Source organism: Lathamus discolor, chromosome 5, assembly GCF_037157495.1.
Source record: "Lathamus discolor isolate bLatDis1 chromosome 5, bLatDis1.hap1, whole genome shotgun sequence".
In the NCBI taxonomy this organism is placed as follows: Eukaryota; Metazoa; Chordata; class Aves; order Psittaciformes; family Psittacidae; genus Lathamus; species Lathamus discolor.
In genome coordinates, this window is record NC_088888.1 from 19,442,421 (window position 1) to 19,461,177 (window position 18,757).

General features: G+C 47.1%; 2 protein-coding genes across 6 annotated transcripts in view; one reads left to right on the forward strand and one right to left on the reverse strand.

The window, feature by feature from the left end:
- The window catches only part of CMTR1 (cap methyltransferase 1), a 28,143-nt gene extending 24,928 nt beyond the window's left edge, over positions 1-3,215 (forward strand). For all 4 annotated transcript variants that reach the window (XM_065680007.1, XM_065680008.1, XM_065680009.1 and 1 more), the window contains exon 24: positions 236-3,215. In XM_065680007.1, coding sequence (XP_065536079.1) covers positions 236-368 — 133 coding nt within the window. In that variant the 3' untranslated portion in view covers positions 369-3,215. The remainder of the gene's footprint in view (positions 1-235) is intronic.
- Positions 3,216-3,643: 428 nt separating this feature from the next.
- CCDC167 (coiled-coil domain containing 167) lies at positions 3,644-16,913 on the reverse strand. Of its 2 annotated transcripts, XR_010612901.1 has the most exons (5): positions 16,410-16,913; positions 9,122-9,216; positions 6,715-6,767; positions 4,318-4,502; positions 3,644-3,734 (listed from the first exon to the last, which is right to left on the reverse strand). XR_010612901.1 is itself a non-coding variant. In XM_065680012.1 (4 exons), exons 1-4 carry the CDS (start codon positions 16,641-16,643, stop codon positions 4,399-4,401), a joined length of 486 nt encoding a protein of 161 aa, XP_065536084.1. In that variant the 5' UTR covers positions 16,644-16,913; the 3' UTR covers positions 3,644-4,398. The 2 variants fall into 2 exon arrangements, 1 of the variants encoding a protein (XP_065536084.1); XM_065680012.1 differs by having other exon boundaries at positions 3,644-4,502.
- Positions 16,914-18,757: the final 1,844 nt, after the last annotated feature.

The following is an 18,757-nucleotide window of genomic DNA, read 5'->3' on the forward strand; positions in this document are numbered from 1 at the left end:
GATTAACATGTTTGTTTCCATGGAAATCTCTTAGGCTTGGAAGTTGCCTTAAGGACTATAGTTTGTAAGGTGAATGAATGCACTGGTCTTTTTCTAAGGCAACCCTTAGGCAGAATATCTCTGTGTGCCTCCCATTGCTAGGGCAGTTGTCTCTCTAGTGCACTTTGTGGCCAGGATACTGTGTTTTCCCTCCTCTCCCATGCCAAACTAATGTTGCTTTCCTCTCTGCCCACAGCGTCTGCCATTACAGCCGCCTCTTTTGGGAGTGGGGGGAAGGTGTCAAAGTGCACGACTCTCAGAAAAGGCAAGATCCAGAGAAGCTATCCAAGGAGGATGTCCTGTCTTTCATCCAAGCACACTTCCCCTAACTCTGCTCCCTTGAGGGGTGCAGGGGGAGCTGAGCCCAGCTTTGATTCTTCAGGGACTGATGAGACTGGGGGATGTTCCACCACTTCTATCCTGGTCTTCTCCAGAGCTGATTTCCTGGAGGTGATCAAACCAGCAGGTTGTATGCAGAAGGCACAGAACAAGGCTCTACCCTGGCAGTGTATATGAGTATGGCCCAGGTAGCGCCTGCTGCTGGAGTACCCATGGTGACTCCTGGAACCACGGCCAAACACCCTTTTGTCCTGACCTACTGCATGCATGAGGCCAAGGGGCTGTCAGTTTTGTTTGCTCCTGTTCAAACATTCAGTGAGGTTTGTGGAGCACCCTGCGTGTGCCGGAATTCTCCAGCCTCATGCTTCCCTGGCAGTGTGGGAAGGAACAGAGATGTCTTGGTGGCAGAACTGGGCAACAGCACGCTGAAGGGGCCCTGCATCATTCCTGGCAAATACCTGTCTCCTTGGCCCATCAAAGGCCTACACTACCCAGTGGAGCATGTTAACACATTGGTGAATGCTGGGTCTGGGATGCAAGTATGTATTCTTGCTGGTGTCAACTTTTCTGCTTATCAAGGCACTTGGCTGCCCACTGGCAATTCCTATGTGATGGTATCCTGTTGGACAAAGGCCAGTGCAGGTGATGAGTAGAGTTCCTGGCACAGATTTGATGTGCTCTGTGCCAAGGCTTTCTCAGACCTCTAGAAGCTGCTGTGACGAGGATTTCCGCCCTCCAGGTCAGTGACTGATCCTGAGCCAGCAGCCTGAGGTTAATTTGTGAACATGTCTATGCCTCATACTTCCAAGACCAAGGTGCTTTAGTTCTTGGCACTCTACACTATTACCCACATCTTCAGGGAAGAAAGTGGATGCAGGAGGAAGACAAAGGAAGGTTGCGATGCTGGAGGTCTTTAGAGGGAGTGATGGCAATGTCTGACTTAGTTAAAAAAAACCCCAGGGCTTCCATGAAAAGAGATCTTGACTTCAACCATGTTGGTCAATCAGAAGAAATCCTGTCCCCTGACTGCGCCCACTGAAGGGTTACCTGACTTTCCTTTTTAAATGTCAAAGTGGGCTTTGAAACTCTTCATGTCTCATTCAGCCCTGGAATGGCATCTGGGGTGAAGGCACAGAGCTGTGAAACTGTCAGCATGGTATTTGTGTGTCAACAGTGCTCCATGTGCACTTTGGAGCTGGGTTCAAAGTTGTCTTCTGCTGCATGTTTTACCTTCACTTCTGGCTTCCATGGCACTGTTGCCAAGTCTTCCACATAAATCAGGAGATAACACAGTTGACTGCTTTTGGCCAAGCAGCAAAACTGCCCTCCCTACCCCCTTTGGTTGTTTTTTTTTTTTTGTTCTTGGCTTGTTTTTAAACACAGATTGACAGTAGGGAGGAAACTGATTTAGGGGTTCAACTGTGCCTTAAAGAAAGCTATAGTTCTAGAATCTATAGCACTTGTTTAGATTCTTGTTTCTTTCTCTCCATACCCGTATGTATGATTTGAACAAGCTTTATGTAGCAAGACATGGAAGTTTTCACTTGTAGGTCCATAGGTGCCCTGCACCCCACCCACAGAAGCCAGCACAAGGATGGTATGTTGTTCAACCCCACCCTCTAATGCTCAGCATCATGTGTTAGAGGTTTTGTGCTCATTCTCAGCACATAGTTCCTACTTCCTTTGTTGTTATCCTACAAGTAGGCTGTGCTATCTGAGCTTGGAGCACTTCCATGTCTTCCCAAGCAAACTGTCTTCATACAACCATGTATTCTCTACCATTTGGTATAAATGAAATTAACAGCTGCAACACCAGAGAAAATGATCTGCAGGTTTGATCACTGCAGAACTGTGCCCCTGGCTGAAGGAGCAGCACAGAAGCTGGCACAACCTGTAAGTCAATGGAAGCTGGAGGAGGCAAAGCTTGGGAGGTAAGCTTACAAGTAGGTAGCCCTGAACACTGTAGCAGAGCTGTTCTGTTTCTTAAGGTCTGGCGAAAGTGAAATGGCTCAGAGCTCTTCTTTTCATACTGGTGATTACTAGTGCCCAGACACAGGTCTACAAAAGCAGCTGAGGGACTTCACGCTGTTAAATGCAGCTCCCGAGTGTTGGTAAAACATGTATGAAAGAAACGGTGGGCCTTACCCCCAAAGAACAAGAAGTCTGTCAGGCAGGTCTTTTTTGGCTAAGGCAAGGCAATTCCATGAGGGATGCTGAAGAATCTGTCCCAGTGGGCAGTAAGGAACCTCCAGCTGTGGTTTCTAGGCCTGTGTGCAGTTAGCTTTTTAAACCAACCAATAATTTGAGTTTGGACACTTCCAACTGCCTTGAGGCTGTTCCAATACCAGAAAAGCATGCTGCTCCTTTTGCCAGGCTCCTTTCCCAGGTGGTCTGTCCTCCACTCAGGGCTTTGGTGTCCTGTGGGCTGGCAGACAGGAGGGTGGCTAGGAAGCACACCAAGGGTGGGTGTAGTCCTCTGAGGGTACATAAACCGCCATTAGCCTGCAGGCCAGCTCTTAGGAACAAATACTTCCTGTGTACGGAGTTGCCTCCAGCCCCTCATTTGAATTTGCTTTTTAGTTTTATTTTTGAAGCACTGAACCATGATTCTGAATTCCCCTTCAAGAAGGCAAGCATGAGCCACTATGCTACTTGCTTTCCTGCTGCAGGGTAGATAGCAAGGGATTATGTTGGGAGGGGGAGGTGAGGAAGGTCTTGCTGAAGAGAATGTTGATGTACATTAATTGCACAATGTATTGTCATTAGGCTGTGTATAATTTTGTGTTGACTCTTGCTTTCGTTGTCTCTGTTACCAATACAGCCTTTTTAGTTCACAACAGTGCATGTCCACTTTGCTTCCCACAGAATTCTGCCTGGCAGCATGTTAGTGTGGAGACAGAAATGCCTTGCACCGTTGAATTTTAAGGCTAGTCTCCTTTTAATGGCTTTCCTGACATGTCAGAGCACACTGAGGGCTACCTAATGTATCTTGCTTCACCAGAGAGTGGACTGCAGGTGTCAGTTCCCAGCACTCCTATGCAGCATATGAGGCTGCTCTTCCACTCAATGCAAACACTTGAGTAGATTCCATGCCACAACAGACCAATAACACACTGCTGAGATCTTGCTGACCAGGTATGTAAAATGCCTAATCCCTTCTAAGCTTACTATGGTGCAGCGTGTGTTAGCAGGGAGGATGTAGGATGAGAATAAAACAATGGCTAAGAGATATTACAAAACAGGAAAAAAAAAGGAAACCAGGAAGTTACAAGGTTAAACTATTTTATTTAAAGCCCTTGCAGAGGCACTTCCATCCCTGGGACTTGATAGTTCCATTTCTTCTTCAAGTGTTGATTCTGAAAGGCACAGAATGGCTACCAAGCCTTGATGCACTGGAGAGGTAGGTATTTCTTCTCAAAGCCCAAGTACCCACATCTCAAGCTGGATGTTGCCTGCTTACAGAGAGATACCTACCTCCCATCTGATTTTGTGGAGATAGGATTCCTCTGGTCTTTCAAGTCAGTGTGGAGGAGGTACCATACTTACTTAGATCACCTCTGGGAACACCTGGAATCTTTTGGTCACAATACCAAAATTACCCTTTGAGAGTTTATAGTGTCCCTTCAGCTTATGGGTGAGTCACAGGATCAAAGGTGGCATGTATTCTGACAGGGCTGGGCAGACAGCACTTGTCTGAAGCCACAGAGGTCCTCTTCAAAATAGAGAATGTATTGCCTTCCTGCATCAGGCTGGATGGTCTACACTGTGTTTGGAGTAAGATAGCACCACCTTCAGCTCTGCTTGACCAAGTTTCCAGCCACAAGTGTGCTTGATGTCTCGTTTGTGTCCTGTCCCCCACAATTCTCAGACAAAAAGATTCCCTGCAATGAGGCTTGGAGAGGATGAGCAATAACAGGATTCTGAAATGCTGATCCTTACCCTTGGCAGAGGCACAGTGGTGACAGGAAGAAGAGCTTGCATGAGAGTCATTTGGTCAGCAGGGAGAACTCTTGATTGCAATCACACTGTCCAGCAGGCATAAATAAGAGCAATCAGCAGTCCCACAGCCACAGCAAGGGCAGCATTCTTGCGGTTCTCCTTATGAAGCGCACTCAGTTCTTTCTCTGGGAAACAAACAAAAGCCTTGCCTGTGAGTGTTCTTTGTGTTGCATATGCATCTCCTTTCAAAAATGTCTTAACAGCACAATGCTACCTTGGCTATGGGCAACTCTTCTGGGATCAGTATGCAAAGCTGCCAATTAAAAGATGTGCTGAACAGGAAGTGAACTAGCAGGAACCCTTTCATTTGCTCTTACCCTGTCAACCTCAGTAGCTGTACTTGGGAATACTTAACTACCCGACCAGATCCTGTTTGCAAATGATCTTGTTCTAGGAGCCTACTTAGGACAGAATAGAATAGAATAATTGCTTGATCTATTAAAAGAATGTGGAAGACAAATAGCTATTTCTACTATCTTTTAGATGTAGCAGTCTGGTAAATACACTAGCCACTGCTGAATGTTGCAGAATCTGGGTTTCCTCTTGTCCCACAAGTGTTGAATAGGGCTGAACCTGGACCCTTAACTCTGTTGGGGACTGCAGCTTCCTCTGGCCCTGGTTTACAAAAGGAGAAACACAGATGCAAAGATGAAGGAAGTGGCTACCAAAAGTATGAGTTCTACTGATCTCCACTTCTGTTCCATTCGCTTTCCCAAAGATCAGAGTCTGATTCTTGCTAGCTCTGTTCCACAAGACTTTGCTTGGTGGTACAGGCAAGAAGTGAGGTCTATAGCATTACACACGGCATGGCCAAACAGCTGTAACTATTGTGCGAGGCAAGGTTGGATGCAGACTCCAGACTGCTTTTGCTGCTGCAGGAGCTACATGGGTTACTGTCTCTATACTTTCCACTAGCAGCCTCTAGTGGGAATACCCTGGTGCTGCAGGTTTCCACACTGGTGCTAGCATCAAAAGAGGCTTTTAGCTGTCCTTTCTGCCCCTGTTCTTCCCACAGGACAAGCCTTCTCATGCAACCACACAGCAAACTGCTTGAATCTGTAAAGTCACAGAGGGGGTGGTAAGGGCAAGCAGTCACATAACCCCAGGCAGCTTAAACAGAAGGAGCAATGCTGCTGTTAGCAGTTGCTGTTTGTGGCCTAATGTGTGTCAGGTGGAATAAACAGATTTAATCAGAGGCCCTAGCAGTGATCTAAACAGTGTGCACATGCACTGTCTGTTATGTTCCAAGAGGAGTAGCCATAACCATTAGGTGAGGCTGTTGCTGCTGCCTGAGCAGCCTGCCGCATTGCTCTGTTCATGTGCTAGTGGTGATGGCTGACTGCTAGTAAAAGGGTGGCAGGGATGTGCAGGGTCTTATGCCATTTCTAGTGGTAGGTCCTTAGGGAACAGCTTTGAATCTGTTTAAAATAACTTAGTCATAGAATCATAGAATAGTTAGGGTTGGAAAGGACAGTAAGATCATGTAGTTCCAACCCCCCTGCCATGGGCAGGGGCATCACACACTAAACCATGTCACCCAAGGCTCTGTCCAGCTTGGCCTTGAACACTGCCAGGGATGGATCTTCTGGAAACAGTCATTTAACATGAGTTAAAATTACAAATTTGCTGACCATGTCCCAGTTCTCAACTTTTCAGACCTAAAAGGATACTTGCGCTTGCTTCCTCTGTGTGAGCTCTGGTGCTTGCACTGCTGCAAAGTATTGTCAAGCAATCAGCAGCCTGAAGACATTCAAAGCAGCATCCCTAGTGGAATGGAAATGCTGTCAAACCTGTGGTAGCTCTGAGGGACTCTCATTTCAACTCTCTCTAAAGCAGCACTTGCAGCAAGGACAGACCCTGGCTCCCTGGAATTGGAGGCAGCACCTCAGTGTGAATCCCTACGCTTGTGTGCTGAATGGCCCCAGAAACTGATGCAGTGAGAACCTTCCCCAAGGAGGGCAGACTTAGCTACACTCCAGAGAGCACTTGCCAGCTTGCTTAGCAGCCCTCAGTTAAAAAGCAGGGGAATAGAGGGGGGATGTTAAAAGCCACTCAAGCCAGTCTAAAGACTGCTAACTTGGGGTAAGTAAAAGGGACATCTTCCCCCCCACCCCATTAGCTGATGCTGGGTTTTTTTCCTCTCTGATAGCACAGCTCAAACAAGAGGACCCAGACTCCTATTATAATATGCTGACTAAAGTTCCCTCAGTCTAACTCTCTTTGGTTGAACCTAAATTCAAAGGCAGAAGTCAGAGGTGGCAGGAGCTGGAAGATGAAGCTAAGCTGCAGCACTGATCCCATCCAACCCAGAGGGACCATTTTTAATGAAGCTCTTACCATAGTTGTCAGCTTTGGTCATTAGTAAGTTTCTCTCTCTCTCCAGTGACTTTCTGTAATGAGAAGACAAGTTCATTACCTGCAAGGCAAACACAGTCTATTTCTTTGCTTATATGATGGAAGAGAGACTGTTCCACTGCCAGGGATATTTGTTCACAGAATGAGCCCCTCACCCTTCACTGTGGAGGAGTGACAGTTTAGAACCCCCCCAGCTGTGCAAGAGATACAACAGTTTTAGATTATTTTCTACTTCCCACAAACTGCTTCCTATCTCTCCTTTCAGGACAGTGTCAGTGTATGCAAGCAGTCTAGAAAGGGATGCTGTGTGTGTCAGACAGCCCCCTATTCTGTTCCCCCAGGTGAGGTCAAAGTTCTGCCATAGATATGGGATGGGGCAGGGTCCCTCCATGCTCTCAGCAGGATCCTGCCCTTCCAACACATCTGGAACACCAGTTCTAACCAATTTAAGCTGGTGTCCCTTTGTCAGAGTATCCTATTTATACAAATTGGTCAACTCAAGGCAACAAACTGAATCCAAGCCCAGGACAACCAGTTACACAACCTGTTACTAAGCAGAACACTAGAGATAATAACAGTAAAGACTAAGTCAGGGCAACAGAACCCTTGTCTTAAACTGCACAAGATGATTAATTAATACACAGTTTAAATACAAGAACGAGATGCCTGAAAGCAGCAGCATTTCCACTACAGCAGTGAGGACACAGTCAGTCAGACTCTGTGCATGTAAATAAACATGCTCTAACAAATTATCTCCTGTTTCAGAGCAGACAGAAAGTGGCAAGTGTAACCGAGTTTATTGTTCCCCCTGGGGCACAGCAAGAACATGTAAGAGGAAAGAGACCCAAATCTGTATGTACAGCTAGTTAAGTAAGGGATGGCAAGCAAGCAAGCTGTGCTGGAGCAGCAGGAGAGGAAAGGGCTCTTCAAGGCAGCTGGAGAAAGGCAGCATGGAGTACAGCCAGGAAGAAGTGAGAAGGAAGGTTTACCAACATGACTGAGCTGCTACTGAACAAGTTGCCTTGTGAAGAGAGTCAAAGGAAGAGGCTTTGGGAATGAGACGTGAAGAAACCATGACAACTGAACTTCAAAATGGGAAAGCAGAGCTCTCCTTTGTGTGCTACTCAATCAATTTTTATCATGGTACCTTTCTCCAGGGTTTTTTTAATGGTCTGTATTAGGGCAACAGAATTTCTGATTCCATCTCCATACAAGGTACAAAATTCACAAAGGGCCCCAGGAATCCCTATTCCTTATTTTTTGCTCTAGGCCCTGTATTTCAGAGAGAAATCGTACAGATGTCTTCCATCCTGTCAAGTTACCACAACTAGGTTTGGTTGCTGGCCACCTAAGAACCAGATAGGTAAAGAATGCACACTGTAAACATAAGAATTTAGGCCTAAGAAAAAACTATTGAGATGAGGAGCTAGAAATGAGAGACAGGACCCTGCACAAATATGGATGGGGATATAAAAGCCCAGTAAAGGGTGGTGGGGTGAGAGAGTGGAAAGGAGGAACAAAGAAGTTAAGCTGAGGCTGGTAAGTATTGGGGTGTGGAGATGTCACCACTGCTGGGATCATTTCTAGCTGGGTTCTATAGGACAGTACTGTAAAGTAGACACCAGGACCAACAGGACAGCTCCCTCGGCCTACAATTGAGCTTCCCAGCCTTTTTTTTACTAGGAACAGAGCAGCAGGATGTTGGTGACTGGAAGAATGTCCTCAAGCAGAGAGATCTGAGGTTCAGCTGGGAGATTTAGGATCTCTTGCTTCACAGTCTAGAGAAATAGTTCTGCCTCTGTCTGCTACAAATGCAGGTCAAGTTCCTGCTTGAGTCCCAGCTCTAGAAGCCTACAGTTGCCTTTTCTATGTCAGTGACAGATTTCAGGGGAATTGCCCCTCTTCCCTTTCCCAAGAAAAGACGGTGTGTGTCAATGTATCCATACATCCCGATGCATTTGCAACACAGGCCCAGATAACAGCAATTTCCCTCAGTCTTGTTAGGCCCTCAATATTAGTTGCCACACATCTCCCCAACTAAATTTAGGCAGCTTTGGCAAGGCTTGAGTAGCAGCATGCAGTGAACCTTTGTCAGACTCTCAGAGCTGTTTCCTAGCAGGCCAAGAGCCAGCTCTGCAAATGAACTGGCAAGTTTTGGGTGCTGCTTAGCTGGTTGTGGTGCAGGTTGGAGTCAGACTGTTGGTAAGATAAAGCTTTCTCCATAACTCACTAAACTTCTCACCTTGGCAAGTTCCCCAAGTAAGCTCCAAGTTGAGGCAAGAGGGTCTTGTCATGGGGAGCCACACATTCCCACCCCTTCAAGAGCTGTTCAGTACTACAGCAGGTGAAGTGCACAGCCACAGCTGTGAAAGGAGACAGTCACCAGTACCTTCCTTCAGGGCTGAGCTTCTCCCTGCGCAGTTTAAGATCCACCTCCTCCACGCTTTGTCTGCAGCGTGCCAGCTTCTCCTCCAGCCCATCGATCTGTAAAACACCACAATGGTCCCCGTCATCTCCTCTCCCAGCTAACATCGATCCATACCCACTCAGATGCGAAGGGTGGCAGCTCAGCCATTCCACCTCCTTCCTCCCCAAATCAAGGGAGGAACTGCCTCAGCCATGTGTAAGGATCACAGCACACAGAGCCCACTGCCTCTCAGATCAGCCTTTATTATACCCCAGGCTACTGTTGACATTGTAATCCCAGCCAGCAAAGCCATCTCTAACACTCCCAATTACGTGGCCAGCAGCTGGCCAGCACCTTTTCCTAAGGCCTAATCCTGTTCCAACCTGTTCTAGTTTCTTTGCATCTGGCTGCACAAAGAAAGATAGGATGTAAAGCATCTTTATGGAATTAAAAGAGGATAAAATGAGAGGAACTGGCCTTGGCCAAAGCTTGAGGCGCAAGGTTTTTATTTAGTGCTGTGAATGGATACAGAAATTCACAGGACGTGACTGCAAAACAACCTCAGCTGTCTGTCTGGGTGAAGAGGGGACAAAGAGGAAACACTGACACCTACCAACTAATTGTACAACATCAACAGCAGTCTGCACAGCATGCTCAAGCATTCCCCATCAGCACATCTGACCTGCACTAAGTTCGGCAGCAACATGTTCCCATGCAGAAAAACACTGGTCATCTCCTTGTGTTTCCTTGTCAGGTTTCCTAACAGCCACCCTGCCCCTGTGTCTTCCTGTGGAGGGAAGTAACTGTGGATAATGAGAAGATGGATCCACTTGTGTGCAAATGGATTGACCAGGACGGAATCCTACCATGGACAACAGTTCTCCAGGGAATCATTCCTCTCTTCTGCCTGGCAAGCAGAGAGTAGACATCTTTAGGAAAACTTATGTCTTTCAGGCTTGCTTCCAGCAGGGGAACAGTGGAATTGGTCAGATAATATGAACACAACATCCCAGCCTGAAAGAAAAGGGCCTCAGTGCCCTGAGATGGCATGACATCTCTTTTTAGCTACTTAGCACAACACTCCTGCTGTGCCTGGTTCTCCAAGCAAGGCCAAGGCCAACTGGTGGCTGGCAGCATGGGCTCTCACAGAATCCCAAGGGTTGGAAGGGACCTAAAAAGATCATCTAGTCCAACCCCCCTGCAAGAGCAGGGTAACCTACAGTACATCACACAGGAACTTGTCCAGGCGGGCCTTGAATATCTCCAGTGTAGGAGACTCCACAACCCCCCTGGGCAACCTGTTCCAGTGCTCTGTCACTCTTACAGTAAAGAAGTTCTTCCTGATGTTAACGTGGAACTTCCTATGCTCTAGTTTACACCCATTGCCCCTTGTCCTATCACTGGATATCACTGAAAAAAGCCTAGCTCCATCATCCTGACCATCACTCACCAGAAGCTAAGAGGTAGCATGGTCCTGGGTAAAGTACTGAGGTGAATGAAACACCAGCTGCCTGGACATCAGCCTCAGAGGTGACCCAGGGCACAAACACTCCCACAGTGATACAGGAAATAAAAATCAAAGATAGTGATCGCTAATTATTGCTGCTTTGGGGATGAGATCTGTCTTGAGCTCATTAGCAATCTCACACCTTGTGCTCAGGAAAGGCAGGCAAGTGTTATAAATAAGCAGGATGGGAGAAGAGGCTTGATGTAAAAGGGAGAAAACAAAGCACTGTGAAAAAGAGTTTGTCCAGTCAGCTGAACAGTCTCACTGCAAGGAGGACAGTATTGCTGGGGAGGGGCCACATGTAACCAGGCTCAAATTCATCTCTGCATCTTACCAGACAGAAATTTTAGAGTCCTTTGTTATTAGGCAACTCTGCCAGGGCTGTGGAAATGCCATCAGCACAGCTTCCCCTGAGCTCAAAGGAAGCACCAAGGCACATCACCTTATCCCAGAGTACACTGAATGGTGGTTTGGTTTGGATGGGGACATGGATAGTTTTTAAGCATGTTAGCTGAAAATGCATTCGGTCAAGGCAGATAGTTGTTCTCTTCCACATCCAGATGTTCCAGTTAAGAATGTTAATTCCAGCTGCTCATCACCATCTCTTATCCACTACAGCTCAGTGAGCAAGATGCATTGCCCCAGTCTGCTTCAGGGCCAACCTAGGCCTTCACCAAAGCCAGCTCTGACCATGCTTACCAGCAAGTTGATTTAATGGCAGAGTGGAGTGGAGATGGGGTGTCTGTCCACCCCAATTTAAGAATAACCATCTCCCTTGACAGTTCCTACCATGTGCAAATGACTGTGTCTCTGCTCCCTGATCTGCTGGAAGCCCTCACATACACAGCAGGAGGTAATTCAGCATGTGTTACCTGGCTGCTCCTTAGCCAGCAAACTTACCACAATGCACCATGCCTTCTCTGCAAACATGTTTAAAAATCATGTTAAATAATACAATTTCATGAGAGCTTTGGCTGCTGCCAATGCCACCACTAAATTATCTGTGTCACAGCACATCCTGCCCTCTCCTCCAGAACCACTGCTCCTTCTCAGTTTGCAGCTGCTCTCACTAGTACATTCTCTGCCCGTCATTTCATAAGACATAACAAGAGGATATTCCACCTACTTTCTGCTGACTAAAAATCTCCAGATTCCACATAATACTTTAAAGCTTTCCACTGGTTTTACAGCTCTTAAATAAACCCAAAGTTTGGGTCCCCTGATGGAGAGCAATAATTTTGTTAATAAACCACATGCCCCAGAACTGCACCATCAGCTTTGCTGAGCTGTGGGCGCAAGGGACAGAAAATAATAATATAAATAAAGCATAGCTGAAGGAACAAGTACTTATTTCCTCTAGAATCTATTTTCTTTCTTCAGGCTAGTCTGGGGTATTAGGTAGGGCTTGTAAGGAAGGCCAAGACTGAGGAGCTTCAGATGTTACCCATTCACTGTGCCTCAGTTTCCCTCCTTATAAATTTGGACAATACTATCTGCCTTCTGGAGGTGGCTCATTTACAAAAGGAGCCTCAGACACTGACCAGCAACAGGCAGAGCCCTAACTTGGTATGTCAGTGCCATTGCCTCACCTGGGATTTGGGATGTGTTCCTGCAAACTAGGAGTCTTTCAGCAGCTCAGCCATGTAAGACACTCTTCACTGTAGGGCAAAGGAAACAGAAAATAAGCACAGGCAGGAATCAGAGTAATGCCTGGGAGTTACTGATTACTCCCTGGGCTGCTGAGCAAACTCCCAGGAGGGCCATAGCCTGAAAAGCTGTAGCACAAGAAAATCTGCAGAGCTTTGGCATAATGCCCTGCAGCAGCTCTCCAGGAGAGCAATCCTAGAAGCGGGTGCATACCTGAGCTCATTGTGGATGGAAAGCTTTCCCTCCTACTAACTAATACATCAGAAGGTTAGTTGGGATATGAACCTAAGCCTACTGGAAACCTGCATGAAAACAAAGTGCCAAGCTCACTTAGCTGTACTATCACTGCACTTCACACTGGCTTAACTTTTTTGTGGCAATCTCAGCACAGTGGCTTATAAATTGCAAATCTGAACCTTTGCTCCTTCTAGCTCTCCTCTCCATGAAGAGGATCCTCTGGAACAGAGCTGAAGGGCAGCATGCAGAAAGCTCACATAACAACCCCTCAGCTTCACATGGCCTGTAGCAGGGACACAGGACTTGACTCAGCAACATCCTCAAGCAGTGTCAGTTAAAGGGGCAAATAAAATGGGTGCTTTACATCCAAACAACAGTGGGGGGCATGCAGAACTGCCCTTCTGCTGCTCAAGAGCCACTCCAAAAAGTCAAGTCCCAGTGACTTTGGACGCACACAGGGGTCTAAGACCAGATGCTTTCCTTGTTTCACAAGGTATGACAAGGCCTTGAGCCATTTTTGCTGAATTCTGGCAATACCCGCTTGCAATCTGGAGACCTTTTTAAACTGGACAGACCTGAAGTGGATTCCAATCCAAACTGTCTTACACACTTATTACAAATCTCATTTATTGGGCTCATCTTGGGCAGGGAGCCTGAAATGGCTCACATTAAAGGCAGAGACAGAGAAGAGAAAAAGCAGCAGCTTTGCTTACAGAGTTGAGCTGGATCCCTTTTAATACATTCTGTAATGAATTAATAAAAGCTTTCTTTCCAGCAGAAAGGCTAAAAGCACTTTTCAAGAACTGGCATCCACCCTCCACTTTTATGAGTTCCCTAATTAAGATCCTGGCAAAGAGCCATATCACACATATGTCGACATCCAACAGCATTAGGTAATGAGGTTTTCATCTTCTGACCCCCATAAACCAGATCAAAGCCAACTAAAGATGTGGGGGCAAATAAAAAAAACCCCACACTTCCCTGAGCAGCCTTCTCATGCCTTGTCACCTGCCAGCACACTTGAGCCATTCTTTTCACAGAAGAATTAATGGCTCCTGCATCCACAAATTCAGCTGGGTAATTAAAATCAGTCCAGCAGTCGAGTTTTGTTTGAATTCAAAAACTAACCTGCATGTCATGGCCACACTTCCATTTTCACCACACTCTTGGAATCATTTTGCATGCTAGCAAACCATTTTGCAGACGCTGTGCCCGTAGCATGCTTGGAAATACTTACCAGGCAAGCCACTACACACCAGAAAAGGTCTAAGATAAATCATACAGATCAACCCTCTGTGTTGGTAAAGGAGAAAGGGCTGGATCCTACTGCCTGCAGGCACTGCCTAAGCACAGGGAGTTCTCTTTGCAGTTTCTAGCACCGCTTTTTTGCTTCCGTGATATTTTTTCAGTTGTCGTCTGAGGCACAACTGTATTTTTAAGGGCTACAACATCCTCTGGCCATGGAACTGCCACAGGTTGGGGAAGGAACCATCCTCTCATGTTTGTTCTGAGCTTGTCAGCCGCTTGTTTCACGTGATAACCCTAAGTCTTGTTTCACGTGGTAACCCTAAGTCTGTATTGTCAGTGAATGGCCATTCTTTGTTTAAAATGACAAATAGCACGCAGAGGATATGGACCTAGACAGTCTAGCCTTGCAGTCATGTTTTCAAGCTTAAAAGGACCTGGTATGCTTAGTTGTTTCTTGCATAGAAGTTTTCCAGACCTTTGATCATCCTTGCCACTCCCTTGAACTCATTCCATTTTCACTATTTTGCTACATAACAGACCAGTCCTCCCAGCTTCACTTTCCTGACAAGTCTTGTCATGAAAGTTCTGTGCAGCTCAGCACTGACCATAGATAGAGCTGCCTGTTGAAAGGCTACAGAGCTATATAAAAAGAAAAATGGCAAGAGTTTAAACCATCACAACATTAGGGAGACACATTTATATCAATTTAAAGCAGGACATGTCAATTACACCTGCAATTTGTAAGTGTAAGCTAATCTGATAAGTATGCATATAGAAAATTGCATCCATTTAGCATCATGACTTCAGTTAAACAAGCATGACTCTGTCTAGATTAGGCCTTTCATAGCTACCCATGCATCATGTCATATTAGGACTCATTTGGAAAGTTTTCTTTACAATCATAACAGCTCAGAAAGTAATCCTGAACCAAATAAAACGTTTAAATTGCGAAATCAGTACCTTGGTTGTCACATATTCTGACACCTGAAAAACAGCCCTCACATCCTCTGCCTTAAAAGAATTATGTTTTCTTCCTCCCTAACTTCTATTCAGTACCTTTCTCATCACTGCAAGGGGGAAGGATTTTATCTTTCAGTAGTATCTTTGCATTGAGAGGTTAAGTTTTCACCCATAACACTCCAAAGAACAGTTCTATACTTGTTTCAAAAATAACATGTTCTATCATGCCAACTTTTAAAAAGTAAAACCCCCCAAAAAAATCTAAAGCTACAAGTCTCCAAACACTTTGCAAGAATATTCTGTAGCAGCTAAAATGAATCCCTTTTCACTCTGTGACCAGCAGGTCCCTGACAGGCTCACCCTTTTTGCCACCTCTTTTTCTATAAAGTAGACTCTACCACCTCAACTTTCCTTGTCTGCCGCATCTCAAAAAAAACCACCCAAAAATCCATTGTTTCGACTCCCCCTGCTAAGCTCACTGAAGGGGAGCTTGGACAGTCAGCATACTCCCTTTCTGGACCCTCTTTGGCGGTTATATTTGGGTTAGAGTGCTCAGAAATGTCTGCTTCTCTAACAAAAGCCTAACTAGATGAAAGAGACCAGAAAACTACTATAAACTGAACTCCCACTCATGATATAGAAGGACACTCACCTGTACATTACTGGCTGATGAAACATATATGACAATCTCCAAGTCCTTTCCTTGTCCTTTCTACCCTGGCTATCTTGGTCTGCTGCACATATACCCAACTTCAGGACAGAGGGAGGTGACCAGTGAGATTCACTGCAGAATCCACTGGACCAGTGGATTCAAATGGGCTCTTTCAGCCATTTGTCAGGAAGTTCAACGGTTTGCTGAACCCAAAGTTGCTGTCCCCAAAGTATCCAAAACCCACAGACTCGAACTATGGGCTTTCCATTGCCTCTTCCAAGCCAGTCTGGGTAGCACTGTTCACTGCAGCAGCTGGAATGAAATAAGCTTCACAGAGACCTTAACTGATAGGTCTCAGTTTGTGACTGCAAATACAAAGTTTAAACAAAGCTTACCAGCAGCCCTCCTCCCATACAGGAGATTATTAAACACCCAACAATAAAAAGGCAGCTTTTGAACAAAGTCACGCTCTTAAAAAACAGTCTCTTCGCCTTCTCCTGCAGTGATTTACAGGCAGCTCATGTGCTGGTTTATCACCAGTTCCTCCAAACCAGCTGCCCGTGCCCAGCAGGGCGCTGACCTCCACCACTACACACGCAGGCCGGGCTGTGCACATATTTGCTAGCTAGAGGCAGGAGCTGGCCGCAGGACCCTCCATCGGCGCACACACTGCCTCTCCCTGCACTGGCTCACAGGCTCACTGGGAGCAAGGGTACCAAACACCATCGCTCGGCCAGAGGCCTGGGGCAGAGGACACGGCAGTCAGCTCTCCACTCACGAGAGGGCTCGGCTCGGCTCAGCACAGCCTACCTCGCCTCAGCCTCCTCTACCATCGAACACCAAAATGGCGGCCGGGCCCGGCACCAGCACAGCGCAGGCTGGTTGGAGCGGTGCCCCTGAGCCCCCACTACCCCAGCCCTCAACAATACCCTCCCCCCTCCATGGAAACATTGCCCTCAGCGGTAACAACAACCCCACCTCACCCCTGCCAAGCCCGGCCGCACCGCGCCGCCCCTCACCTCCCGAGCCAGGCTCAGCCCCTCTCGCCTCCTGCCCATGGTCCCGGGCCCGTGTCTGGCCGCGCATGCGCAGGCCACCGCTTTGCGCCGCCACCCGAGCACGGCCACGTCTGCAGGGCTGCCGCCATCTTGGTGAGGGGTTGCGCTGTGGGGCGGGCTCCATGTTGGGGAGGGCGCTTCTGCCCGGCCACCTCCAGCGGGTGCGCCCGGTGGCGGCTGTGGCCGTGTGAGCATGTTTTGTCGTGGTTAGCTGGCCGTGGCAGTCAGACGTGCCCTGCTGCTTTGTGCCGGCGCTGTCCCCAGCCGGCTCTGCTTGCTCCAGCAGGGGCAGCTGAGGGATGGTTGGAGAAGGACTGGCAGGCCGGAAAGCTGATGTGGGACCTCTCCGAGCTGTCTCGTCTTGCTTCACCTCTCACAGACCCTTGCTCCCGCGGGGTGGGCGTCTCCAGTGTGCTGTATGGCCAGGCATCCCCTCTGGGCTTGTCAGAAGGCAAAGCCGGACTGGGAGAGAAGGTGGTTGCTCTCTTCTCCTAATTAACAAGTGATAGGACAAGAGGTAATGGCCTCAAGCTGTGCCAGGGGAGGTTTAGACTGGGTATTATGAAACATTTCTTCATCACAAGGGTGATCAGGCGTTGGAACAGGCAGCCCAGGGAAGTGGTGGAATCACCACAATCCCTGGAAGTGTTCAAAAACCATTAGATGGGGCTTTTAGTGACATGGTTTAGCGGTAGACTTGGCAGTCGTGGGGTAATGGCTGGACTTGATTTTAAAGGTTTTCTTCCAACCTAAACGATTCTGTGATTCAATAATGAGTTGTTTTTTCCCCAAAGGGAGCCAGCTTGGTCCTGCTTTGAGGCCCCGTGCTGCCCAGGCCACTCCTGCCCAGCTCTTGTACTGATGGGGTCCAGGGCTTAGCAGGGAGGAAGGCAGTTATCTCAGAAAAACAAGGCACCACCAGGGCCGCTGCTTTGCTGAATGTTACAGTCACTGAGAACTTTAGGTTGTCCTTGGGGCTCCCACCCCAAACAGCTAAAGCAGCTCCAGGAGAAGGCGGTGGTTTGATCTACCAGGAGACAGTGCTTTGGGCATGCCAGCCAGTTTATTGCAAGATGCTAATCACAGTATTACGTATACATGGCAGCTTTTGTCCTGACCCAGGAAAGCTTTTTATGAAACACTGCTATCTTGTATTAGAAAAAGCACGAAACACCGCAGAAATGCATCTGTCTTCAGGGTAGGACATGACTGCTACATGACAGGAAACAGCAGAGCTATTTGCTGACTAAAAAAATGGAAGGCTGGGCAGCAGTGGCATTTATTAGAGATGCAGACTGAATTTCATTTTGGCTAAATACTCTTCTGCTGACTGAAATCTTGCTAGAGTGGCAGTAGTGCAGATGCCTATCACAGAAGGAGTGATAATACTAATGCCTAATTAGTGTGGTTTACCTTTCTTTCAAAAATCCCCTACATTTTTTACTATGGGAAGTGGCGTGTGTTGGTAACAGTATCAGTGTCATTTTCTCTCTTCATAAAATGAGGAATAGCTGTACTTTGCTTCCCAATTTGTACTTGCCTCTCTGTTACAGAGCCTACAGAGCTGAATGTGAAGGAGCCAGAACTCCCACCTTCAAGGGGAGACACAGATAATGGCGTTCCAGGCAGAAGCAGCTCAGTCAGAAGGCAGTAAAGAAGCTGAGTAGGACCCAGCCAGCACCCCTGGGGAAAGCACAGCACCAGGGCAGGGAGAAAATGAAGAAGTGGGGGAGAACATTGTTCTCCTCTTAGACAGGACTTGCTTAGTGATAGTCAATACAATCTTAAAATGCGTAGAGGTTTGAAGAAAACCCATCTGTTATGGTTTGCAACGGGATGAAATAGCCATCAGTTCAGCAGAAAGTGTTTTCTCCTTTACAGAGGAGAGTATTGATTCAGGGGAGGACTGTCAATGCTCAGATATGTGCTTCTCCACAGACAGACATACAGATACCATTCTGTGGCAAGTATGCCTTCTGTTGTCACATCTTTTGGGGAGGCAGAAAAGGGGGACTGGTTCTTCCCTCACAAAGCAGGCCACCATTCCCACCACTGCAAGCAGCTGTTTTCAATTCACATGTTACTCCTTCTGGCCCTCTTGAATCCATCATCTGATAACCTCATTATGCCCATCACCAGGTCTTGGGTCTGCCCTCAGCTGGCACCCTCTCTTCAGCCTTTCCTGTGTTATAGCTTAATTTCCTTTGTAATGTCATTCATGGCACCTGCATGCTGACACAAGAAAAAAAAGCCCACCCTATCCTTTGCCTCAACAAATTTATAATACTTTCCTTTTTTGAACCTGGACG

Coding starts and splice junctions, on each gene's coding strand:
- CCDC167 (XM_065680012.1), bottom strand. CDS start 16,643: ATGCTCACACGGCCACAGCCGCCACCGGGCGCACCCGCTGGAGGTGGC. Junction 9,217..16,409: donor GGCTGAGCCTGGCTCGGGAG/GTGAGGGGCGGC, acceptor GGTGTTTTACAG/ATCGATGGGCTGGAGGAGAA. Junction 4,503..6,714: donor GACCAAAGCTGACAACTATG/GTAAGAGCTTCA, acceptor TTTGTTTCCCAG/AGAAAGAACTGAGTGCGCTT.